The sequence below is a fragment of the Monodon monoceros genome, unplaced genomic scaffold (genome assembly GCF_005190385.1).
Source record: "Monodon monoceros isolate NGI ecotype Baffin Bay Population unplaced genomic scaffold, NGI_Narwhal_1 Super_Scaffold_22, whole genome shotgun sequence".
Taxonomy (NCBI): domain Eukaryota; kingdom Metazoa; phylum Chordata; class Mammalia; order Artiodactyla; family Monodontidae; genus Monodon; species Monodon monoceros.
This window is the reverse complement of record NW_021703779.1, coordinates 39,570,563-39,597,777: the sequence shown is the minus strand read 5'-3', so window position 1 is coordinate 39,597,777 and position 27,215 is coordinate 39,570,563. Positions and strand designations below refer to the sequence as shown.

At 36.5% G+C, this 27,215-nt stretch overlaps 1 protein-coding gene across 7 annotated transcripts in view; it reads right to left on the bottom strand.

Moving 5' to 3' along the window:
• Positions 1–27,215, bottom strand: part of KDM6A (lysine demethylase 6A) — a 207,430-nt gene that overhangs the window by 115,746 nt on the left and 64,469 nt on the right. For 6 of the 7 annotated variants that reach the window (XM_029241338.1, XM_029241341.1, XM_029241340.1 and 3 more), the window contains exons 3-4: positions 19,416–19,524; positions 10,628–10,677 (exon numbers count right to left, since the gene is read on the bottom strand). The exons of the other annotated variant lie outside the window; for it this stretch is intronic. In XM_029241338.1, the coding sequence (XP_029097171.1) occupies positions 10,628–10,677; positions 19,416–19,524 (159 nt within the window). The remainder of the gene's footprint in view (positions 1–10,627; positions 10,678–19,415; positions 19,525–27,215) is intronic. 7 annotated transcript variants of the gene reach the window in all.

Here is a 27,215-nt window from a genome sequence, read left to right as displayed (position 1 = left end):
GGGAGCAACTGTAGACTTGGGGTTTGCTTTCTGCATCTAATTTGTTTCTGGTTTTATGTTTATCTTAGTTTAGTATTTAGAGTTTATTATCATTGGTATATTTGTTTATTCATTTGGTTGCTCTCTTCCTTTTATATATATATATATATTTTTTTTCTTTTTCTCTTTTTGTTAGTGTGTATGTGCATGCTTCTTCTTTGTGTGACTTTGTCTGTATAGCTTTGCTTTTACCATCTGTCCTAGGGTTCTGTCTGTCCGTTTTTCTTTTTATTATTTTTTTTAGTATAGTTTTCAGCACTTGCTATCATTGGTGGATTTCTTTTTTGGTTTGGCTGCTCTTTTTTATTACTTTTTAATTTTTTTATTTTTAATAATTTTCCTTCCCTCCCTCCCTCCCTTCCTTCCTTTCTTTTTCTCTCCCTTTTCTTCTGGGCCGTGTGGCTGACACGGTCTTGGTGCTCCAGCCGGGTGTCAGGCCTGTGCCTCTGAGGTGGGAGAGCCGAGCTCAGGACAATGGTCCAACAGAGACCTCCAGGCTGCACATAATATCAAATGGTGAAACCGCTCCCAGAGATCTCCATCGCAACGCTAAGACCCAGCTCCACTCAACGACCAGCAAGCTACAGGGCTGGACGCCCTATGGCCAAACAACTAGCAAGACAGGAACACAACCTCATCCATGAGCAGAGACGCTGCCTAAAATTAAAATAATAAGGTCACAGACACCCAAAAACACACCACCAGACATGGTCCTGCCCACCAGAAAGACAAGATCCAACCTAATCGACCAGAACACAGCCATGAATGCCCTCCACCAGGAAGCCTACACAACCCACTGAATCATCCTTAGCCACTGGGGGCAGACACCAAAAACAACAGGAACTACGAACCTGCAGCCTGTGAAAAGGAGACCCCAAACACAGTAAGTTAAGCAAAATGAAAAGACAGAGAAACACACAGTAGACGAAGGAGCAACGCAGAAACCCACCATACCAAACAAATAAAGAGGAAATAGGCAGTCTACCTGAAAAAGAATTCAGAGTAATGATAGTAAAGATGATCCAAAATCTTGGAAATAGAATGGAGAAAATACAGGAAACATTTAACAAGGACCTAGAAAAACAGAGCAAACAAACAATGATGAACAGCACAATAAATGAAATTAAAAATTCTCCAGAAGGGATCAGTAGCAGAAGAACTGAGAAAGAAGAACAGGTAAGTCACCTGTAAGATAAAACAGTAGAAATAACTACCACAGAGCACAATCAAGTAAAAAGCATGAGAAGAACGGAGGACAGCCTCAGAGACCCCTGGGACCACAGTAAATGCACTAACATTCGAGTTACAGGGGTCCCAGAAAAAGAAGAGAAAAAGAAAGGGACTGAGAAAATATTTCAAGAGATTATAGTTGAAAACTTCCCTAATATGGGAAAGAAAACAGTTAATCAAATCCAGGCAGCACAGAGAGTCCATACAGGACAAATCCAAGGAGAAACACACCAAGACACATATTAATCACACTATGAAAATTTAATTACAAAGAAAAAATATTAAAAGCAGCAAAGGAAAAACAACAAACAACATACAAGGGAATCTCCATAAGGTTAACAGCTGATCTTTCAGCAGAAACTCTGCAAGCCAGAAGGGAGTGGCAGGACATATTTAAAGTGATGAAAGGGAAAAACCTACAACCAAGATGACTCTACCCAGCAAAGATCTCATTCAGATTCAACGGAGAAATTAAAACCTTTACAGACAAGCAAAAGCTAAGAGAAGTCAGCACCACCAAACCAGCTTTACAACAAATGCTAAAAGAACGTCTCTAGGCAGGAAACACAAGAGCAGGAAAAGACCTACAATAACAAACCCAAACAATTAAGAAAATGGTACCAGGAACACACATATCGATAACTACCTTAAATGTAAATGGATTACATGCTCAAACCAAAACCACAGACTGGCCGAATGGATACAAAAACAAGACCCATACATATGCTGTCTACAAGAGATGCACTTCAGACCTAAGAACACATAGAGACTGCAACAGAGGGGACGAAAAAAGATATTCCATGCAAATGGAAATCAAAAGAAAGCTGGAGTAGCAATTCTCATATCAGACAAAATAGACTATAAAATAAAGACTATTACAAGAGACAAAGAAGGAAACTACATAATGATCAAGGGATCAATCCAAGAAGATATAACAATTGTAAATATTTATGCACCCAACACAGGAGCACTTCAATACATAAGGCAAATCCTAACAGCCATTAAAGGGGAAATCGACAGTAACACAATCATGGTAGGCGACTTTGACACCCAACCTTCACCAATGGACAGATCATCCAAAATGAAAATAAATAAAAACAAGCTTTAAATGACACATTAAAGAATATGGAATTAATTGATATTTATAGTACATTCTATCCAAAAACAACAGAATACACTTTCGTTTCAAGTGCTCATGCAACATTCTCTAGGACACATCATATCCTGGATCACAAATCAAGCCTTGGTAAATTTAAGAAAACTGAAATCACATCAAGTATCTTTTCCAACGACAACACTACGGAACTAGATATCAATTACAGGTAAAAGTCTGTAAAAAATACAAACACATGGAGGCTAAACAATACACCACTAAATAACCAAGAGATCACTGAAGAAATCAAAGAGGAAATCAAAAAGTGCCTAGAAACAAATGACAATGACAACACGACGACACAAAACCTATGGGATGCAGAAAAAGCAGTTCTAAGAGGGAAGGTTATAGCAGTACAATCCTACCTCAAGAAACAAGAAACATTTCAAATAAACAACCTAACCTTACACCTAGAGCAATTACAGAAAGAACAAACTAAAACCCAACGTTACCAGAAGGAAAGAAATCATAAAGATCATACCAGAAATAAATGAAAAAGAAATGAAGGAAACAATAGCAAACATCAATAAAACTAAAAGCTGGTTCTTTGAGAAGATAAACAAAATTGATAAACCATTAGCCAGACTCAATAAGAAAAAAAGGAAGAGGACTCTAATCAATAGAGTTAGAAATGAAAAAGGAGAAGTAAAAACTGACACTGCAGAAATACAAAGGATCATGAGAGATTACTACAAGCACCTCTATGCCAATAAACTGGACAACCTGGAAGAAATGGACAAAGTCTTTGAAAAGCACAACCTCCCAAGACTGAAACAGGAAGAAACAGAAAATATAAACAGACCAATCACAAGCACTGAAATTGAGACTGTGATTAAAAATCTTCCAACAAACAAAAGCCCAGGACCAGACGGCTTCACAGGCGAATTCTATCAAACATTTTGAGAAGAGCTAACACCTCACCTTCTCAAACTCCTCCAAACTATAGCAGAGGGAGGAACACTCCCAAACTCATTTTACGAGGCCACCATCACCCTGATACCAAAACCAGACAAAGATGTCACAAAGGAAGAAAACTATAGGCCAATATCACTGATGAACATAGATGCAAAAATTCTCAACAAAATACTAGCAAACAGAATCCAACAGCACATTAAAAGGATCATACACCATGATCAAGTGGGGTTTACCCCAGGAATGCAAGGATTCAATGTACGCAGATCAATCAATGTGATAAACCATATTAACAAACTGAAGGAGAAAAACCATATGATCATCTCAATCAATGCAGAAAAAGCTTTTGACAAAATTCAATACCCATTTATGATAAAAACCCTCCAGAAAGTAGGCATAGAGGGAACTTACCTCAACATAATAAAGGCCATATATGACAAACCCACAGCCAACCTCATTCTCAATGGTGAAAAACTGAAACCATTTCCTCTAAGATCAGGAACAAGACAAGGTTGCCCACTCTCACCACTCGTATTCAACATAGTTTTGGAAGTTTTAGCCACAGCAATCAGAGAAGAGAAAGAAATACAAGGAATCTAAATCAGAAAAGAAGAAGTAAAACTGTCACTCTTTGTAGATGACATGATACTATACATACAGAATCCTAAAGATGCCACCAGAAAAGTACAAGAGCTAATCAACGAATGTGGTAAAGTACCAGGATACAAAATTCATGCACAGAAATCTCTTGCATTCCTATACACTAATGATGAAAAATCTGAAAGAGAAATTAAGGAAACATGCCCATTTACCACTGCAACAAAAAGAATAAAATATCTAGGAATAAACCTACCTAAGGAGACAAAAGACCTGTATGCACAGAACTATAACACACTGATGAAAGAAATTAAAAATGATACAAACAGATGGAGAGATATACCATGTTCTTAGATTGGAAGAATCAACATTGTGAAAATGACTATACTACCCAAAGCAATCTACAGATTCAATGCAATCCCTATCAAACTACGAACGGCATTTTTCACAGAACTAGAACCAAAAAATTCACAATTTGTATGGAAACACAAAAGACCCCGAAGAGCCAAAGCGATCTTACGAAAAAGAGCTGAAGGAATCAGGCTCCCGGCCTTCAGACTATACTACAAAGCTACAGTAATGAAGACAGTATGGTACTGGCAGAAAAAGAGAAAGATAGCTCAATGGAACAGGATAGAAAGCCCAGAGATAAACCCACACACATATGGTCACCTTATCTTTGATCAAGGAGGTAAGAATATACAATGGAGAAAAGACAGCCTCTTCAGTAAGTGGTGCTCGGAAAACTGGACAGCTACATGTAAAAGAATGAAACTAGAACACTCTCTAACACCACACACACACACACACACACACACACAAAAAAAACTCAAAATGGATTAAAGACGTAAGTGTAAGGCCAGACACTATAAAACTCTTAGAGGAAAACATAGGCAGAACACTCTATGACATAAATCACAGCAAGATCCTTTTTGACCCATCTCCTAGAGAAATGGAAATAAAAACAAAAGTAAACCAACAGGACCTAATGAAACTTAAAAGCTTTTGCACAGCAAAAGAAACCATAAACAAGACGAAAAGACAACCCTCAGGGGCTTCCCTGGTGGCACAGCGGTTGAGAGTCCACTTGCCGATGCAGGGGACGTGGGTTCATGCCCCGGTCCGGGAAGATTCCACATGCCGTGGAGCGGCTGGGCCCGTGAGCCACGGCCGCTGAGCCTGCACCTCTGGAGCCTGTGCTCTGCAACGGGAGAGGCCACAACAGTGAGAGGCCCATGTACCGCAAAGAAAGAAAGAAAGAAAAAAAAGACAATCCTCAGAATGGGAGAATATATTTGCAAATGAAGCAACTGACAAAGGATTAATCTCCAAAATTTACAAGCAGCTCATGCAGCTCAATATCAAAAAAACAAACAACCCAATCCAAAAATGGGCAGAAGACCTAAATAGACATTTGTTCAAAGAAGATATACAGATTGCCAACAAACACACGAAAGGATGCTCAACATCACTCATCATTAGAGAAATGCAAATTAAAACTACAATGAGGTATCACCTCACACCAGTCAGAATGGCTATCATCAAAATATCTACAAACAATAAATGCTGGAGAGGGTGCGGAGAAAAGGAAACCCTCTTGCACTGTTGGTGGGAATGTAAACTGATACAGCCACTATGGAGAACAGTATGGAGGTTCCTTAATAAACTAAAAATAGAACTACCATACGACCCAGCAATCCCACTACTGGTCATATACCCTGAGAAAAACATAATTCAAAACGAGTCATGTACCAAAATGTTCATTGCAGCTCTATTTACAATAGCCAGAACATGGAAGCAACCTAAGTGTCCATGAACAGATGAATGGATAAAGAAGATGTGGCGCATATATACAATGGAATATTACTCAGTCATAAAAAGAAACAAAATTGAGTTATTTGGAGTGAGGTGGATGGACCTAGAGACTGTCATACAGAGTGAAGTAAGTCAGAAAGAGAAAAACAAATACCATATGCTAACACACATATATGGAATCTTAAAATTAGAAAAAAAAAAGAAGGTTCTGAAGAACCTAGGGGCAGGACAGGAATAAAGATGCAGACGTAGAGAATGGACTTGAGGACACAGGGAAGGGGAAGGGGGAAGGGTAAGCTGGGACGAAGTGAGAGAGTAGCATGGACATATATACACTACCAAATGTAAAATAGATAGCTAGTGGGAAGCAGCCACATAGCACAGGGAGATCAGCTTGGTGCTTTGTGACCACCTAGAAGGGTGGGATAGGGAGGGTGGGAGGGAGACGCGAGAGGGAGGAGATATGGGGATATATGTATATGCATAGCTGATTCACTTTGTTTTAAAGCAGAAACTAAGAGACCATTGTAAAGCAATTATACTCCAATAAAGATGTTAAGAAAAGAAAAAGGAAAAAAGAAAAAATAGACATATAGAACATAACGTAACAGGGATGTAACAGAGGATCTAGCAATAGACACAAAACTAAATGGTCAACTGATTTTTATCTAAGAGGAAATAAATAGTAAATCAAATTTGAAAGGACAGTCTTTCCAATGAATGATGCTAGAACAACTGGATATGTGTTCAAGGGGTGGGGAAGAACACTCATGCTCATCTCACATCATGAACAACCTGAAATGTATCATAAACCAAAATTTAAGAAATGTTATTATAGAACTCCTGGGGAAAAAAAGCTGAGGAAATGTTTATGATCTTCAGGTAGGCAAAGAGTTCTTAGCAGAACACAAAAACCACAAGGTATAAAAGAAAAAACTTATTTAATGGACTTCATCAAAATTATAACTATTTGCTCGTAAAAAGGCACAAGTAAGAAAACAAAAAGCAAGCCACAGACTGTGAAAAAGTATTTGCAAAACATATCTGACAAAGGGAATATGCAAAGAGCCCATGCAACTCAATTAATAATACACAAAAAGAAGTTAAAAATCAGCAAAAGATGTGAACAGATAATAACAAAAGGTACATGAAAGGCCAATAGCACACAGAAGATGCTCAACATCACTATCACTGGGGAAACACAGATAAAACCAAAATGAAAACCCACTACTTACTTACTAGAATGGCTAAAGTTAAAAAGATTGAAAGTACCGAGTGATATCCAAGATGTAGAACAATTGAGAATCTCATATATTGCTAGTAAGAATGTGAAGTGGTACAGCCACTTTGTAAAAGTTTGGCCATTAACTCTACAACTGCAATGTGACCCAGCATTTCCAAATCCTAGGTATATATACCAAGAGAAGTGAAAACCTATGTCTACACAAAAACAAATAATGTTCACAGCACTTCATTCATGCTTATCAAAAGCTGGACACAACCCTAATATTTGTCAACTAATAATGGGAAAATTAATTGTGGTATAATCATTCTATTAGATACTACATAACAATGAAAAGGAACACAATACTGATACACACAAGAACATGGATGAATCTCAAAAACAGTATGCTAAATTAAAACAAAACAATACATGCTATTTGAATCCAGGTGTGTGACATTCTAGGAACGGCAAAATTAGAGACCCAGAAAGCATATACACAGATAACTGGTTGCCTGGGACCAGGGGTCAAGAATGGGAATCAACTGTAAGGGGAGACAATGGAACACTTTGAGTGATAGAAACATTCTATATCTTAATTGCAGTAATGATTACACAACCCCATATAAATTGCCGAAATGCAGCAAATTTGAACACTTAAAATAATGTAAATGATACTTCAAAAAAGCCGGAGAGAAAAATCATCAGCTATTTTTGTGGAGTTAATTTGGAAAAACAAGCAACAAAGAAAGGCCAGCCAGGGAAACCCTAGAAACAAGAACAATGGGGAAAGGGTGACACAGCACTACCGTATACATACTGTATATGTAGTGTAAACCTATTCCAAAACCTCTAAGTAAAATAGTATAGTATTAATTCATGAACAGACTAATGAAACAGACCACAGAAAATATAAGTAGACAAAACTTCATATGAAAATTTAGCATACAACTAAGGCAACATCTCAAATTAGTACGGAAAAAATGAAATTTTTTAACAATATATTATGTTGGGATAATTAGCCATAGGCAAAGAATAAACTTAGATGTTCCTCACACTATAAATCAGGGATAAATCCCAAATGGATCAGAGATTTAAATTAAAAACTAAAACCATTTAAGTACTAAAAGAAAATGTGGATGAATTTCTCTAACACCTGGGAGTGAGGAAAAAACTATCCTATGATTCAACATGCAGGTGCAATTTAGAAAAAGACTGATAAATTTGACTAGATAGAAATAACTTCTGCATGGACAAAAACAAACACACAAAAGCAAAATAAAACAATAAATGAAAACTGCAATTTTTATCACAAATAAAGGATAAATATAGATCATACATAAAATATGGCTATACAAAACAGAAAGAAAACAATGGCCCAACTGAAGAGAAATGAACAAATATTTCAAAGAAAAGGAAACACAAATAGTCTTTAAAATTCAATTAAGAAAATGCAAGTTAAAAACAAGACACCATTTCTCACCTATCAGATTTCACAAAAAGCCTGCTGACATAAACTTTCTTGGTTAAGACCAAGGGGAAACAAGAGCTCCCAAAGGAGCGGTTCACACCACTAGACCCAGCAATCCCAATTATCAAGGAATCTATACCAAAGAGAATCTATACCAAAGAACACTAACAAAAAGACACTTTTACTATTTACTGCAGTACTATCTGTACTGAAGCAACTGATTGAATAAACAATGGAAGAAATCACCATGACACTGGATTAGGCAAAGATTTCTTAGCTACAAAACCAAAAGCCCAAGCAATGAAAGAAACAGTTGAGAAATTGGATGTCATCAAAATTTTTAATTTTTGCACTTCAAACTATACCATCAAGAAAATGAAAATATAAGCCACAGACTTTGAGGAAATATATGCAAATTATATATCTGATAAGGGGTTGTATCCGGAATGTATAAAGAACTCTTACAACACACCGATTTTTTTTTTTTTTTTAAAGTTTTCGGCCGCGCCACGCAGCATGTGGGATCTTAGTTCCCAGATCAGGGATCAAACCCATGCACCCTTCATTGGAAGCGTGGAGTCTTAAACACTGAACCGCCAGGGCAGTCCCAACACACTAATTTTTTAAAAAACAAATTTAAAAATCAGCAAAGGGTTTACAGAGGCATTTCACCAAAGAATATACAAAAATAGCTAATATGGTCATTAAACAGTGCTCAACATCAGTCATTAGGAAAATGCAAAATAAAAACTGTAATAATGAGGATATGGAGAAACTGGAACCCTCATACACTGCTGGTGAGAATGTAAAATGTTACAGCCACCCTGGAAAACAATTTTGGCAGTTTCTCAAAATGTTAAACATAGATTTACTTTACAACCTGGCAATTCCACCCCTGGTTATTTACCAAAGAGAACTGAAACTATATATGTCCACACAAAAACTTGTATACAGATGTTCACAGGAGCATTATTCACAATAGCCAAAAAGTGGAGACAACTAAAATGCTCAACTGATGAATGGATATATAAAATATGGTATAACCACACAATGGAATATTATTAGATAATAAAAAGGAATAAAGTATTAATACATGCTACACATGGATCAACCTTAAAAATATATGCTTAGTGAAAGAAGTCAGTCGCAAAAGACTACATATTATATGATTCAATTTATATGAAATACCCAGAAAATACAAATACACAGAGACAGAAAGTAGATTAGTACTCGCCAGGGGTTGGGCATGAGGTTTCATTACTGTGAGATAGACATGTCCTAAAGTAAGACTTTGGTTATGGTTGCACAACTCTGGAAATTTACTAAAAGTCACTGAATGGCATAAAGAAGTTGAATTTTATGGCATTTAATTACACTTCAATAAGCTTTAAAAAGAAGAAAAGATAAGCCATAGACTAGAAAAGATATTTTCAATACATTTTTTTAAATTACCAAAATATACTGTTAAAACTTCTACATATCAAAAAGAAACATAAATTAGGCAATAGAAAAAATAAAATCCACCTTAAAAATCTGAAATGGCAATTCAGATCAAGAAACCCCACTGGTCAGTAAACTTATACTTCAAAGTAAACATGATGTGAAAGATTAACCTGTCCAGGTAACTTTATGCACTGCTCAAACTAAGAAAATAGATGATTCATTGCTGTGCACAGTTCTTCATTTAGGTACTGGTCTTTTAAAAAATGGTTAGGTTCAGCTGTCCTCAGAGCTCCAATTATAGACAGACTATACCAATAAAGATTTTCATTTATGCCTTCCTTCCCTTTTCAGCCTGATACAGCCATCTTCAGACTTCTTTTATTCCTAGGTACCAACTTAAGACAACTGAAGAATCATTTTGTTGCCATTTGATTTTAATGGCTTTAACTTTCACACTTTGGATCATCTTTGGCCAACAAACTGTGTCAGAATAATCTAATTCTTTTAACAAAATACAAGTTGATCATACAAGACAGCACAAATGAAGAACACTCATTTTTCCCTTTCCAATCCCTTTTGCCTAGAAGTAATATTTTCAATTAACAAAACAAAAAAGCAAGAGCACAATTCGTTTTGAGTATAAACAGCAGTAATCTGCCAAAGAGAAGGGGAGGGAAGAGGAGAAGGGAAGGGAAGGGGAAGAGGGAAAGAGGGGAAGGGAAGGGATATGCAAGTGTGCACTAACCTTCCAGTAGTCAGATTGTAAACTGTAGTACCTCTGGTATGCAGATAATGCTGAAAGAAGGAAAATAAGCATGAGTCACAATTATGTCCCATTTCAAAATCAATTAACAAGTTTTAAGAAACATTACAACAAAATTCCCATCATACCCACCTCCCGGCAGATAGTGATATTTAAAACCAAACAATTTAAACTCTGGGGCGTCCCTACTCATAGTCAGACATGGTAACCAATGTCCAATATATAGGAGTTCAAGGAAGTAAAACCATGGTCACATTTCAGACCTGCACTTGAACAGAATCTGGGCAGGCAACCTCTTGAATCAACTTGACCTTCCTCAGAGACCAAATCTGATAAATGGATTAATACTCCAGAATGTGATGGGTCGTTTGTTCTAACAAGGGATCTCACTTCCAAAAATGACTAAGAGGGCTTCCCTGGTGGTGCAGTGGTTGAGAGTCCGCCTGCCGATGCAGGGGACACGGGTTCGTGCCCCGGTACGGGAAGATCCCACATGCCGCGGAGCCGCTGAGCCTGTGTGTCCGGAGCCTGTGCTCCGCAACGGGAGAGGCCCACATACCTCAAAAAAAAAAAAAAAAAAATGACTAAGAGCTCAACCACCTCAAAGAGCAAAGGAACTACAGTTGACTCTTGAACAACACAGACGTAAGAGGCACTGACCTCCACACAGTAGAAAAGCCAAGTATAACTTATCAACGGCTCTCTGGATCCGCAGTTCTGTATCCTTGGATTCAACCGACCACAGATCATGTAGTGCTATAGTATTTACTACTGAAAAAATTCCATGTGTAAGTGGACCTGCGAAGTTCAAACCCCTGCTGTTCAAGGATCAACCGTATTCCTTTTGTGCTGCTCCCTTTCATACAATCAAAAAAGAAAAAAACCCAGCCCACAATTACCTTACCCCAAACTCCAACTCAATTCCAAAATAGGGCATCCCATACCCCTAAACCCATCTCAAGGTATAACAGGCTCTGGAAGAAATTAAAGTACAGTCGTCCCTCAGTATCTGCAATGGATTGGTCCCAGGATCCGCCGTAGATACCAAAATCCACTGTGATCAGATCCCACAGTCGGCCCTGCATGTGCACGGATTCCACATCCACGGATGATAAAAATAGTAGTACATATATGTACTGAAAAAAACCCACGTATAAGAGGACCTGCAAGGCTCAAACCTGTGTTGTTGAACAGTCAACTGTAGAGCTTGTCAATCCAAAAACTCAGTGAGAGGCAGGCAGTAACAAAGTAAAGTAAAGGTTATACATGCACATTAGAATTGGTAGAGAGCCTTTTTTTAAAAACTCATGAGCAATAAATAAGTCACGGGGGTGTAATGTGCAGCATGATGACTATAATTAATAATACTGTATTGCATATTTGAAAGCTGCTAAGAGTAAATCTTAAAAGTTCTCATCACAAGAAAAAATACTATAACTGTATGGTGACAGATGTTAACTAGACTTAACTATGATCATTCCACAATATATGCAAACATCAAATCATTATGTTATACACCTGAAACTAATATATATCAATTATACCTCAATTTTTAAAAAGAGTAACATTTTCAAATAAGGTTTTCAACACGTGTAAAAAAATTTTATACTGAAAAAAAATGGGGAGGGTGGAAATTAACATTTTCTAAAACTCCAGGTATGTTTTCATACTGTTCATCAGTAAGCAGCCAAAATGAATACCATACAGAATACCACATAGAGAACTTCCTGAATATGTTCAAATTAGAGAAGCATCAACCCAAAACATCATCACGTATCTGAACAAGTAACTTATTTGAATTATGTTCATCTTTTTTGCACAAAGATGATGCCAACCAACCTATCACTGGAAGGACATTTAGACTGTAATTTTTCCAGTTCTGAGGAAGAGGTGATTTCAAGCCATCTTCTGTTTTCTAGTTCTTCATACATGAGTGTAGCTAGCTCATAAAGATCACTGATTAATGGTTTTCTAAAAAGAAAAGCAAACCAACTTACCAAGCTAGACAGAACAGAATAGTCAAATAAGGTTTGACGGATTTATAGAGAACAGTCATGGAAAAGGTGTTTTCTCTCTACTGCCTGATGTGAACAAGGAAGCATATATCACCAACTGCCACCACAGGGGAACTATTCTTAAGATGAAGCCCATAGAAGATAGCAGCAGAAACAAATGGAAAGTACTGGATACTTCTAGACTTCGAACTATATCTAGTGCACAACTCACCTATGAACTTTCAATTGTATGAGGGAATAAATCTCCTTATTGTTTAAGCTAGAATCAAGTCTTTGATATTTGTGCCTCCTAACCAAGAGAAGCCAGGGTCCCTGACAATTTTGTGCAATCACCATATCAAGCCTGGACTGCCCTTTTAACGGGAATTTCAACAAACTTGAAGGGTATGTTTCCAATAACATGAATAACAATATATATTATATGACTTCATAAAATTCCCATTTTAGAATTTGAAGAGCCCTTAAAGAGTATGATGTAACTGAAACCGAGGTACCTATGTGAACCGAAGAAGCCTATGTGATTATCAATTGGGAGAAACACAGCATCCATACTACAATATGATGAATTGAGAAATAAATACAAGCCCTCAAATTCAAAGTCACAAAAGTAAATGCTCCAAATTTCAAGCACAGATTTGTAAATGAGACTTCAATGAGCATTTGTTATCTTTCCATTCATTTACACATTTCTCAACAATTATACTTTACTCCATTAGGCCTAGGATCCTATATTTTAAGAAAGACCTTAACATACTTAACATGCTTCCTAATCCAAATAAATCATTAAAACTCTACAAGTACCCACCACCAGAGTCTCTCTAATGAAATCCTTTTAACCAAAGCACAGTCCTTATTTCCAATCTTTAAGTCAGTTACCTATTGTGAAAATAAATTCCTACTCCACTGTAACTAGATTTTCCTTAAGTCCTTAATAGAGAATGAGGGAAATCATTTATTTGGACATACTTATAATGCTTAAAACCAGTTTCAGGATTGTACCATCTGTCTAATGGGCTTTTCCTTCCCTAAATCACCTAATCTTCACTTGGAGATCCCTGAGTTATTTACTGGCTCAAGAAGTCCTTGTTCATCTAGGACTAGGAAATCTTTTTAACAGTACTTCAGGCAAGACTGTCCTTTTCTTTTGCCACTTCACCAAGAATGGTGCGCTCAAACATATTAATTTCAACTCTCTATCAACCAATTTCCAAAGGTCAGATATTTTTAATCGTTGGAATCAACTTTATTTATGGACAGACTTTCTTCATAATTCTGAGTTTTATTTTGTTTTTAAATAAGCCCATTTAGTCTGTGTAGACTTAAAAAAAGAGAAAAATATAATGAATTTAAAGAATTATAGAAAACTGGCAGAGTACTAACAAAGTAACCAGGTCTAAAAAAATTAAATGCAAAAGAAAACAAGCAAAAATACAAATGCAAATAAGAAGGAAGTTAAATTTAACTTTCTGCCAGAAAAAGGGAGTCTCCTTCAGAGTAAGATGCAACAGAAATGCAAGGAAGAAACAGATTTAAAATTCAATCTACACTCACATTAGACTATGCACTAACTGCAGGCAGAACTCAGCATTTCTCTTTTCATCTCTAGCCCAGTGTATAACACTATAGGCAGTAGGTTAGCTGCTCACGGGTGAGTCTATGGGTATGGAAGGGAAGGAAAGGAAAGAAGTACAAGTAAATCTGTCAGTTGCACTGACTGTCATCTTTAGGCCAGAACAAGTTGTGACTGCCTAAGATTATTATTAGGTCAAAAGATCTTTGATTATTTTTATCTGAGGCTGAACTAAAAAGTTGTATTTACACCCTGGGATAAATGAGATCTCAGAGAGCTTATACTAACTGTTTCACTGTATATAAATGACTGATGTACCTAACTCCCTAGCACCTTTCTGCCTTCTCAAATCTATGACTGCCTAAAACACATCTTCTCTTATATGTAGCATTAATACACATTAACATTTGAAAAACCCTCTGGATAGTATCCAACACGACAGACCTTTGTTCCTAAGATTACAGAGACAAGCAGACAGGAAGTTGGAAAAGCAAAGAAACAAATCTTGGAATCCTTTTACTCCTCTATCAGCATCTTCACTGAGGTTTTCAAGTCAAATTAACACATCTACTGAGATCTCAGATTTACTACTTCTTTGTCGTCATTAAAATAATATACTCTTCGAGGTCTTTATTTTTATTTTTTTATTTTTTTGGCCGCGCAGCATGCGAGATCTTAGTTCCCCAACTAGGGATCGAACCTGTGCCGCCTGCAGTGGAAGGGCAGAGTCTCAAGCACTGGACCGCCAGGGAAGTCCCTCCTTGAGGTTTTTAATATCGCACATTTGGTTTACTACAAGAACCATCAAGTAGCTGTCTTATTTGTATTCCTTCAATGTGTTCTACCACCAGCTCTCTAGTTCTTGAAGCTACAACTTTTGCTCGTTGCCTGGATATGAACTTCTGACAACCTGGGTTATGGTCACTATTTTTTTCCCTTGGGTTATTTTTCTCAATTGCATTTTCTAATTCTAGGCCACAAGTAGACTGAACAAAATCAATTATTCCCAAATTGTGATGAGAGGGAGTGGAGGCACAGTGATTTGTTTATATCAGTAAATACGTTTAAATAAAGTTATATAGAGAAAGAGGGTACAATGACTACAAATGCAATGAAAACACATGAATGATCACCTTAACTGTATCAGCTTTCAGAAAGATACATCATATTCATTCTATGTATATTACATGCCAGTTTATGTCAGTATTCTGGATTTTCATTTCATTTTACTATTTCAACACAAAGTAAATTTGTATCATATATACTATGCAAACTATCCCAATGACTATCTGAAAAAACTTTTAAACAAAGAGCAGATTCTTACAAGAATCACAACCTTTAGTTCCAACAACCATGACAATAAAGAGATGAACCATGCAAGGATCCAAAAAAAGGCAATTTTTGGAGAAGCCAAACTCAAGATCTATTATTGGAAAACATGCACTTTATGTCCTTATACTATATACATCCTAGGATGGAGTGTTGTCATTCCACCCAAGAAACATAGAAAGAGAGAAAGACAAAAAGAGCTCACCAACTCTGACTTAAGACTTCTCCACATAAGCAACTCTTAGCATGTAACTTGCCCTAGCCATTTATAATTACTGAGGAACTAAAACAACCAAAACCTACTTTGCCCAAAAGTGATAGACAATGCAACAAATGACCAATTACTTGAAGGAAGGAGGAAAGGGAGAAAGATCTATCGTCAGGTGGAATTTCAGGGAAAACTTCCAGCTCACCACAAACCATGAAGAAACTATTTGTAAAAGTGTCAAGGTTTTCATACTAATATCAGGAATGATTAATTATTGTATCTCCTTCAACTCATTTTTTTACTTCTGGAATTTTTACTATCTGCACCCCAAGTCTCTTACCTCAGAGTTTCTATCTTTTTATAATTTTGCTGTGTACTGAGGTATTTTACTACCGGATTTTCTAAGCAATCAACTTAACTTAATGACGATTCTCTCCTATAATCTGCCATACATATTCACAAATATTTACACATAATTTCTATTAATTAAACTGCTCCTGAGACCCATCACATATATTCACAAGAATATACACTTGTCCTTCAGCCCGGGGTTCTCTGTCTCTCAGGTTGTTCTTCAACTCAAAGAAGAGAAATCACAGTACCATCTCCATGGCTTAAGGCAGTCTGTCTGACAGCCCCACCAGCTGTTTGGTTCAGCTGAGGTTGACAGGTTAGCTGTGGGGGTAGGAGTGGAAAGGAGGTATAGACACTATAAGGAACCACTCAAATCCCACTTCAAGGAAGGACTGTTGGCAGTCTTGCGTACAAGAGAGCCTCTAGCAGTGAGTTGTCTTAAGCTGAGGAGAGCAACCTTGCCTGAGGTCACACTCCTTCCCATGTCCAGTATGGAATGAATGGAGTATAAAGGCCTGGTCATCTTGGCCCAACCAGTGATAGCCATTCTAGCTCCGGGGCTCCCCATGGAGTTGGCCAAGGCTGTCACAGCTTAACTTCTCCCTCTGTCCAATCCTGGTTCCATTTCCCACCTTCCACAGTGCTGATCCTAAAGGTACTCCTTACTAAACATCTTGTATGCTAAACTCACTGCAGAGGAATCCAACCAACAACAGGCTAAGTGCAATAAGCCTCCAGCCTCCATTTTCCCGCAATCCTCTAACCAATTACTTTTTCAGGACAAATTCCTAGAAGCCTAATAACCAAATCAAGTGATGGAAAATTTTTTAAATTCTTCATACATATTACCAACCAGAAAGACTAAAAAATGTTTTATAAGGTCTTTTTATCTTCTTCTTCAAATTCCTCTGAAATGAAAAGGTAATTTTTAATTAATAAATCCATAACAGTAAAGACAACGAAAGTATACTATCTGTAGATCAGAAATTTTTAGAAATTCATATAAGACAGGAAGTAGATGAGATCAGAATAAGAAATAAGGGCAGAAAAACCACAGTCCAAAATGTACACAAAATATTTTCTAGCATTTTCTACTCCAAAAGTAGAAGCAGTTTTTCATAAGGAACCCCAAACTCTGAAAATTTCACACACAAGAGGACTCAGGACAGTATTTAAAGAACTGTCCTCAGAATAAACAGGGCCAGTAAATCCCCCACATACATACATCTGAGCAGCCTACTCACATGTTCACTGAATAGTTTATGTTTATTTCCCAGTAAGTTATGGTTTGTAATCTGTTCTCTAAAAATAAACATCTATTTGGCTGGGGCTAGAGGTTCTCATCTTGTACTGGTTCCAAAGAAAAAAGGAGAAAGTAGCCTGAGATAACAAATGTCTCCATAAATTGGTGATGATGTGTGGAAGGGGCTACTAGAGACTGGCTCTAGTCTGGGACTTCTGGGAAGACAGTGAAGAGAATGGATAGAAAGATTTCAATAATTAGTACTTTTAAAGGATTTTTTTTAAGTGGGAATGTGGTCAATAAAGCCTCAAGGATGAATTCAAACAACTCTCGTCTAGGAAATAAGAAGCCATCAGCTTGAAATACTAAAATATACTGAAATACAAATGTATACCTCTGCATTCATTCTCTCCTTCCTCTTCTTCCTATTACAAATTATCAATGGCCAGTTCATCTACACAACGGCAAACGGGTCGCAGAGCACACCTTTTCAAGGACTTAAATCCTTGGGTTACCCTTCTCTTCTCCCATCTTTCTAGATTACTCCTACAAGCTAGTTTGCCAACACTGTCTAGTTGCCACATGCCCCCTACCACACCTTCCATAAAAGAAAACACCTCCAAAACAAATATCCCTGGATTCTTCATTACCTTCACAGCCAAACATTTTATAAATGGAAAATGTAGCTAAATTCATAGACTAATAAAGTTTTAAAAGCTTTTATTTATTTGTTTGTTTATTTATTTTAAATGACCACTAAGCAATAAGGACATACAGCCACATATGCAAACCTAATTTTCAAGTCTGGGTCTCTGTTTATATGCTCTAAAACTAGTGCGCTCTCCAAATAAAAGGTGCAGCATTGAAAAATCAGACTGTGCAGAACTGTGTATTATTTCTTTTGTATAATGCTTTCCTTTAAATAAGTTGCTGTTTTAATTAAAATATTTAATAGATTGTTAAATAATTATCAATACCTATTACCCTGAAGTCACTTTGCTAAGTATTAACCAGTTTCACACAGGAATCCCAAAACCCCTGAGCAGCTACCACATCCTCCCCTCGTTTTACAGATTACAGATAGAAGCTCAGGGATGTTTATAATCTGTTAAAAGTAATGCAGCTGAACCACAGAGATGAGCTGGGGAATAAGCCTAATTTCAAACCCCACAGCATACCTGTCTCAAAGTAAAATTGTACTTTCATTAGGAAAGTATTCACTTGAACTAACATAATTAAACACGAACAATCCTTCGCTCTAGCCCTGAACAACCTTTCAGTTGTTCAGCCCACCTAAATACATCTGTGGAAAACAAGCGTAAGTCCATCCACTCCACATTAAAATGTTTACTATCATCAAAAGGTTAAAATGTTATTGATTATAAGAATATAGTTTTTCTTTGCCTTTGGTATTGAGGGGTGTGGTGTTTGGGGGGTGCTTTTAACTTCCTAAGTGAGTAATGGCCTGGGTCAGCCGCTTGGTACCATAAAAAGGACACATCTTGGGGGGCTACCTTCAATAATTTAACTCACTTATTTCCGATAGGAAAAGCTTTTCAAATGAATTTAAAAAATGCTTTATCCAACGCTCAAGCTCATGTGTGATCATCTCTCTATGTTACTTACCTTTACAATAACATGGCTACAGATCAGGTTTTCATTCAAATATTTTCTAGCTAAAATCGAAGTTAAAGGATAAAGAAGAGAAATGCTGAGTTTGTGTTACTTTTCCAAAGTGTCCATCAATGGCTCACTTTCTACTATAGTTGAGCCTTTAAAAAGCAGGAATTTTTCACAAGGCAGAACAAAACGGTAGTACACATGTAGGTGGTAATCAGTTTAGCTGAATGGTCAACTTACTGCTGATTTACATGGAGTCATGTGAACTTTTCCCATTTCCATCTACGCCACTTTTCTCATTGTTTTTAGGATGTTCATAGGCTTATAATTTCTTAGAAGTAAAAATGGTAATACTTCCGATAGAGTACAATTACAGTTATTTTGAATACATATATAAATCAAACAGTAATTAACAAGGGGAAAAAAATTACCTTTTGGATAATCTTCCAATAAGAGGTTGAAGTGACCTAATTGACAAAAGAAATCAGACTCCACTTTTCCTTCAGCTTTTAAGATTAGAGATTCGTAGCAGCGAACAGCCTAGAAATAAAAAATACAAACATTTTAAAAAAAGACAAAACCCTAAAATACATTTCCTTCCTGAGATAATGCATATAATCCTCCATTCAATCACCCAAGAAATCAATATATTTTACTTCTACCTCAGATATAGTCAATGCAGCATTCTTCTAAAATACCTATTTATTAAAAGAACCACTAATTATGGCATAAGTGCTTTTCCTACTTATAAAATGGAAATACTTGCCAAATAAGATAATGTAGGAACACTCTGATAACTTTATTCATTAGCTGTAAATCTAAATTTTTACTGTGGTCCATGTTGACATAAACAAATATATTAATCTTTTCCACAAATGGTAAGAACTCTATTGAATCACATGAGAATTCACAGAATCTCCAGAGTAATAATAACTACCATTTATACTGAAGAGCTACTTTTTACCATCACCTCTACCCACTTAAACTACCATAAACTGTCTTTCAATTATCTTCTTATGATACATGTCATACCCACCAACTCTAACTCTATTCCTAATTTTACCCCCATTCCAATACATGCATATGCACTCACTCTCAGTTTGTTCCCTGAAGAAAAAAAATAACAGTATTTTAAGGATATCATTCTTTTTTTGTAATCCTAGAAGAGTGCAGAGGGAAAAAAATGAATGATGGAAAGAACAGGATTCTGGAGTCTGACAAATTCCAGTCATCATTAGCTACAGGGGATCCTGGGGAACTTATCGTCTCTGATTCTCAGTTTTAATAACACTCAAAGGGCTGATTAAAGGATTAAAACTAGAAAACTTCTCTAAGGGTTTATCACAGTGCTTAGCACTCCATAGGTACTTAATAATTGTTTCTCTACCTTCTACTTAGGTTAAGATAAAAAGCTCCAACTCTTCCAGGATTGTTTCAAGCACCCCAACAATTTTGTCAAAATTTCCCTAACAATCTACACTACAATGTTGTTATGTGTTATTGTGTGCTGGAGTCACTGAAGAAAAAAATGTGTATGATTTCTCAAATGTCTGAGTACACTCTCAGGTTTGGTGTCCACAAAAAAAATTTCCATTATCAAAAAATCCTTTCACCACCGCTTCAAGAGCTTTTGATGGGATAAGAAAGTGTGACGTGGAGCATGGTACCCACTTAAAATGCCTTGATTTTTCCTCTCCTGTAAAATATAAAGCCTTTGATGGAAGAGTTTCAAAATTTTAAATTTACCTATCCAAAGCACATACATAAATACTTATCAAGTTTGGAGAAGCCATCCTAAACAAGGCGAATTTTGGGATGATTTTACCATCCTTAAAGTCTAACATTTATTAAAAGGGACTGTCTTCAGTTCTTATTCCACTCTTAGCTATCTAAATGTACATATATACCAAATCACAATCACTGAAAACTTATCATTCTGCTTCCTTATAATTAAAAGAGCCTGAATACTACACTGACATCTCAGAAATTACTATAATTTGGAGGCATGAAATTTCAAGATCCTCTTTATTTAAGTCATACATAATCCTATCTGGCAGATGGTTAGAGTACAAAAATATAATTTATTTCAGTGCTTTTTAATATCAGTGAAATTCATAAAATTATTGGGCTACAGTATGACAATTATTAATTTTTACACTAAATAAAATGACTTTTTAAAGCTAATAATGGCATTGTAAATAAAGCTAGTTATTGTCTTAGTTTTTTAAACTCTTAAGTTAGATATTTAGAAACTTTTGCTACTCCTCTCTGATAATTTCTCATGGCTGATTAGCACTAAATTTACAAGCAAATATAGTTTCATGGTGAAAAAGATTTCAAGATACAAACACGAATAAATTTTCTTTAATAATCTAAGTAAAAAGATGGCAACATCCTATACTTCCTCTTATCACCAAACATTGATGCCACTACCATGATCATCTATTACCTATCTTCCATATTCCATTAAAAAAAGGAACACATCTAAAGTGAGTACTATACACAACTCTGATCACCACGAAACACAACACCAGGCAAAAATCAGAACGGACACTCAGACTCAATCAACAGAGTCATAGTAATTTCCAACAAAGCCAGCACGTACCTAAACCTACCAACTATGTTAGTGGTCAAAAATGACGCTGACAGAGCCAAATACCAAACAAAATGAAGATGAGCAAAAAGGCAGAATAAACGTTCCAAGCACCTTATGTCACCATTTCATGGTGAAACTTCATGAATTTATTTGAAGTGTTTGAGGTAAGCACTGATATTAGATACAGGCAAATACTAACAATTTTTTAAAAGCATTTAAAGGAAAATAAATAAATGGGGCAACTTTCCAATACTACTAACTCATAAAATAAGCTAGAATGAAACAGTGTTTTTATAGTAATGAGTTTCATTAAAAGGCTAGTTTTAAACATAGACGATATGTAGTTAGTTTAGATTTAGAACAAAGTTCAGGCAAACTTCTATAAAGCAAAACTATTTCTTGTTAAAAGGGTTACTTTTTTTTTAAACATCTTTATTGGAGTATAATTGCTTTACATGGTGTTAGTTTCTGCTGTATAACAAAGTGAATCAGCTATACATAAACATATATCCCTTTACCTCCTCCCTCTTGCGTCTCCCTCCCACCCTCTCTATCCCACTCCTCTGGGTGGACACAAAGCACCGAGCTGATCTCCCTGTGCCATGTGGCTGCTTCCCACTAGCTATCTATTTTACATTTGGTAGTGTATATGTGTCCATGCCACTCTCTCACTTCATCCCAGCTTACCCCCTTCCCCTTCCCCACGTCCTCAAGTCCATTCTCTACGTCTGCATCTTTATTCCTGTCCTGCCCATAGGTTCTTCAGAAACCTTCTTTTTTTTTTTTTTTTTTTTTAAAGATTCCATATATATGTGTTAGCATACGGTATTTGTTTTTCTCTTTCTGACTTACTTCACTCTGTATGACCGTCTCTAGGCCCATCCACCTCACTCCAAATAACTCAATTTCCTTTCTTTTTATGGCTGAGTAATATTCCATTGTATATATGTGCCACATCTTCTTTATCCATTCATCTGTTGATGGACACGTAGGTTGCTTCCATGTTCTGGCTATTGTAAATAGAGCTGCAATAAACATTGTGGTACATGACTTTTTTTTTTAATTTTTTAATTTATTTTTGGCTGTGTTGGGTCTTCGTTGCTGCACACAACAGGCTTTCTCTAGTTGCGGCAAGCAGGGGCTACTCTTCGACGTGGTGCGCAGGCTTCTCATTGCGGCGGCTTCTCTTGTTGTGGATCACGGGCTCTAGGCGCACGGGCTTCAGTAGTTGTAGTTGTGGCGCACGGGCTTAGCTGCTCCGTGGCATGTGGGATCTTCCGGGACCAGGGATCGAACCAGTGTCCCCTGCATTGGCAGGCAGATTCTTATCCACTGCACCACCAGGGAAGTCCTACATGACTCTTTTTGAATTATGGTTTTCTCAGGGTATATGCCCCGTAGTGGGATTGCTAGGTCATATGGCAGCTCCATTTTTAGTTTTTTAAGGAACCTCCATACTGTTCTCCATAGTGGCTGTTATCAATTTAACATTCTAAAAGGGTTACTTTTATATTCTTGCTTTTTTTTTTTTCATTTTAAATGTGCACAAATAAAATCATCCCCATATAGGATAAGTATGGTTTTGTACACATATGCAGAGAAAAACAATTAGAATATAAAACAAATGATAAAAATAGAAAGTCTATAGTCCAGCCATACGGAAACTTTTTATTTTGTTCATTTTACAATTTTTCATAATTAAACTTAAAAATTATTATGCTTTCCTCCAGGATTCATACTACCTTTAGTGTAAGGATAGTCAGAAATGTGAATGAAAATCATTTGTGCTAGATCATCATCATTCAACAGAGCACGTTCTGCAATGACAAAAATGTTCTATAATCTGTGCTGCCCAATATACTAGACATATGTGGCTATTGAGCACTTGAAACATAGCTAGTGCAAGACAACTGAATTTTTAAATTGTTTCATTAAATTTGTGTTTAAATTTATATAGACATATGGCAAATGAACAGTGTAGACTAGGTAATTTTTAAAGCTTAAAAACAATGAATATTCAACCCATATGCTAAATACTAAGAAAGCAAAATTTCTTATTTTTATAAATGAAAAATCTATAAAAATAATGGTATATCTTGCACTGGGGATGAGCAACACCTTCCACAAAAATCACTTTAAAATCCTATAGTTGTTTATAGTTAGTGGCTTACACATCTATAATCGTTACCACCTACTTCCAAAAATAAAACATTGAGAAGGGAAATAAACAGTTAATCATTAAATACTAGAATCAAAGGAGAGTAAAGATTCTCCCAGCTACATAGAGAGACTGGATGTCTTCCTCCCATTACAGTGCCATTTTCCACAATGTTCAATATAATTTGTGCTCGGTAGCTGCTTTGTTTTTATTATTTGAAAAAAGTTATCTCAGAATAGTAATATTATCATTACCCGCTATTTCTAAACCTTGACAGATTACCGCTCATAAACACAGACATGTAAATAATTTGGTTTTTTTATGTTAAGCATTAAAGTCTTTTATGAGAAACTTGGTCAATCCCTAGCTAAAATATGAGTTGTTACTATTTTAGAATTGTTAAGTATAGGCAACATCTAAACAAATGTGGTTTTTTTTCCAATTTGAAAGATTAGCTGAAGTAGTTGGGTGACATACAAATGGTAGAGAAAATTAATGTAGATTTAAATACCCCAAATGGTTTCCTTTTTTTCTTTCTTTCTTTCTTTGTAATGCCTGCCATGAATGCCCAAAGCCAGAATCTCAACACAGTCCTAGTTTGGTGGCTCCCATTCTGAAGCCCTTCCTCTTCTATCAGGTTCCCAGATGCTTACTGCCTCCCTCACCTGTAAGCTCCGCCAGGGGAAGGGCTATATCCCAACCCATGATCACACGATAGGGGCTTAATATACATTTCTTGAATTAATGAAGCAATGTCATGTTATTATTTTAGGTTCTCGAATAACCCTCTCTTCTTTGTCCTAAACTTCCATTTCTTAGGAGCTGCAAGTCAGGATGCTAAGGATTAATCTTATTTGTTATTTAAACTCATTTCCATTAAGATATAAATCACTGGTATTTTAAATGAACCAAACTTTTAGGTTGAATATAATCAAAGCAAGCATGCAGTCCTGCCCATAATTCCTAAATCCTGCCCATAATTCCTAAAAACAGCCACAGACATAAAATATGGTTTAGCAGCTGACTACTTACAAAAGATTAGGGATTGAAGCAGACTACAGGTCAACATGTCATCCATGAAACAGGGCTACTAAAAATGTATTCACAGTCCAAATTAATGAAGCATATTACACAAATCAACACCAATAATCAGCTCACCAAGGTCTGCTCTGACCAGATCTCCAAAATTATCTTTAGTTCTGAGTGCCACATTTTAACAGGTGGTAACATAAAAAAGGTTACAAGTTTGGTGAAAGATGGAAAAACTGTAATGTGAAAATGATTTTAACTGAGTCTAGTTGAGGAGAATCATCAGGGATGCTTTAGCTTTACTCAAATAGTTAAGAAGCTGTCACTTAGGAGAGATTAATTGCACTTTGGGTAGTTCCAGACATCAGACCAATGAATGGGTATAATTTACAAACCAGTTTAATTCAGTGCAATCAGAAAGGAGAAAAACTTAAATATGCCAAAAATTAAATGGGCCATCTTTCTTTGGCTCATATCAAAGAATTAAAGCATAAACTACTAAGGTATCTTAGTGGGGGGTAAAAAGGAGAGTTCTTACTTTGGATACAATTCTGAGCTGCATTTTTTAAAGATTCCTTGAGCTTCTCGGATATAAGCACACAATGTGTAATATTATATAGAATACATAACCACACACAAACACACATGTGTATATGTGAATGCATATCTCCTGACTTGATTCCATTACATTTTATTCACTTTGAATTTCCAGAATTTCTAAATAAACATACTATCTTGACCTCCTCCCTCAAAACCATAAAAATGTCTGCATCATTAAAGCTGATATCCTTCCCAGAAATATGCCTAAATCAGAATTCTTCCCCTTTCCAGGCACTCGCAATGCCTTTGCCTGTTTTTAAAATACCTTAGGAATCTGAAAGGGTTGAAAGTACCTGAGTCTAAACCATTTTTTGAAATTTCAACACGCCATTTTTTTAATGAAGGGTTACACACTTAAAATAATATTATTGATTCTTAATGACATCCATTCCTGAACTTATATATCAGACTTCCCGTTCTTCTCTTTTTAATTTCATTTACTATTTTTGAAAAGTTAAACTTTACACATCACCAATTCTAAAGGGTATGTAGTGAAGTCTGTCTCCCAATCCTAACCCCAGCCACCCAGTCCCCTTTCCCAGATGCAACAAAAGTAAAAAATTCTTACTATATTCAAGATTATTTTGTGCAGATTCAAGCACATATATTTTACCCACCTTAGTACTAATATTTACATATTTATATAAACACTTTTCTGTAACTTGCTTCAGATTATAGGAGTCCCTGATATCCTTTCTCCTCTTCTTCTCTGTTCATAGAACCCCTAAATTTAATTAGACATATGCTGACACAGAATAAATACTGGGATCCCCAGCCATCCTTGTGGGTGTGGCCTGGTGATTAAGTTCTGGCCAATGGGATATAAGGAAAGGACATGCTCTGCTTCAACCCCTCCTCCCCCTAGCTGAAAATCAGCCAGATGGTAGAAGTCACAAGCTGGGGATGGAGAGTAGGAAAACAGAGCCCAAGTTCCTGGAACAGTAGAGTTCCAGAGCAGCCCAGAACTGATTGCCTCTGAGAATTCTTATTAAGAAATAAATGAGTATGCAGCCCTCTTTCCTCATTTAAATCAAACAAACAAACAAAAAAGCAGCCTAATGAAATAATCATTAATACATACCAACAGGATAAAGGGAAATATAAAAAAATCTAATTAACTGTCACCCATACGTAACATTTTAGAGAAGATACAAGAACTTATACATCTGTTACTCTACCCTATCTCCCTCACTCCACTTTTCAACTAATATACATCTTTTGCATCACAACAAAGTCAGTTAACAAAATTTAAGCATATCAGCATGGATCCTGGATTTCTCAGCCTCTCTGGACTCTGCATTCAGTGGATATGCTGGATGCTAATGAGTAAATCAGCATCATTCAAGAAACTAGCACCTTAAGTACCATTCTTTTCAAATAAACTATTGAAATGCTTTGCTATTGCAAAACATTCTCACAGAACTACACTACTGAAATCAAACTAGATAATTTCGTAATTCAAGTGCTGACAGCTAATATCTGAGCTCTTGATGCGTACCAGGCACTATTCTAAGCACTTCACATATACTTATTCATTTAATCCTCACAATTACTCTATGAGATAGGGAGACCCTACTTCACAGATAAGAAAACTGAGGCATAGACAATGTAAATCCTGTGTTCAAGGTCACAGAGCTACTAACTAGCAGGGGTGGCTTCAAACAGTATGGCTGCAGAGCCTCTGAGCAGCAAGGTGTGCAACTCAGGCCATGCCTAGGGACTTAAAGTCATTTGCAAGAAAGAGGACCTCCATAAGCAGCTCTTCCTCTTAAACTCCAACACACAGCTCCTTCCACAACTCTACCTCTACACCAAACACAGAAGCAACACATAAGGCCGCCAGTTCCT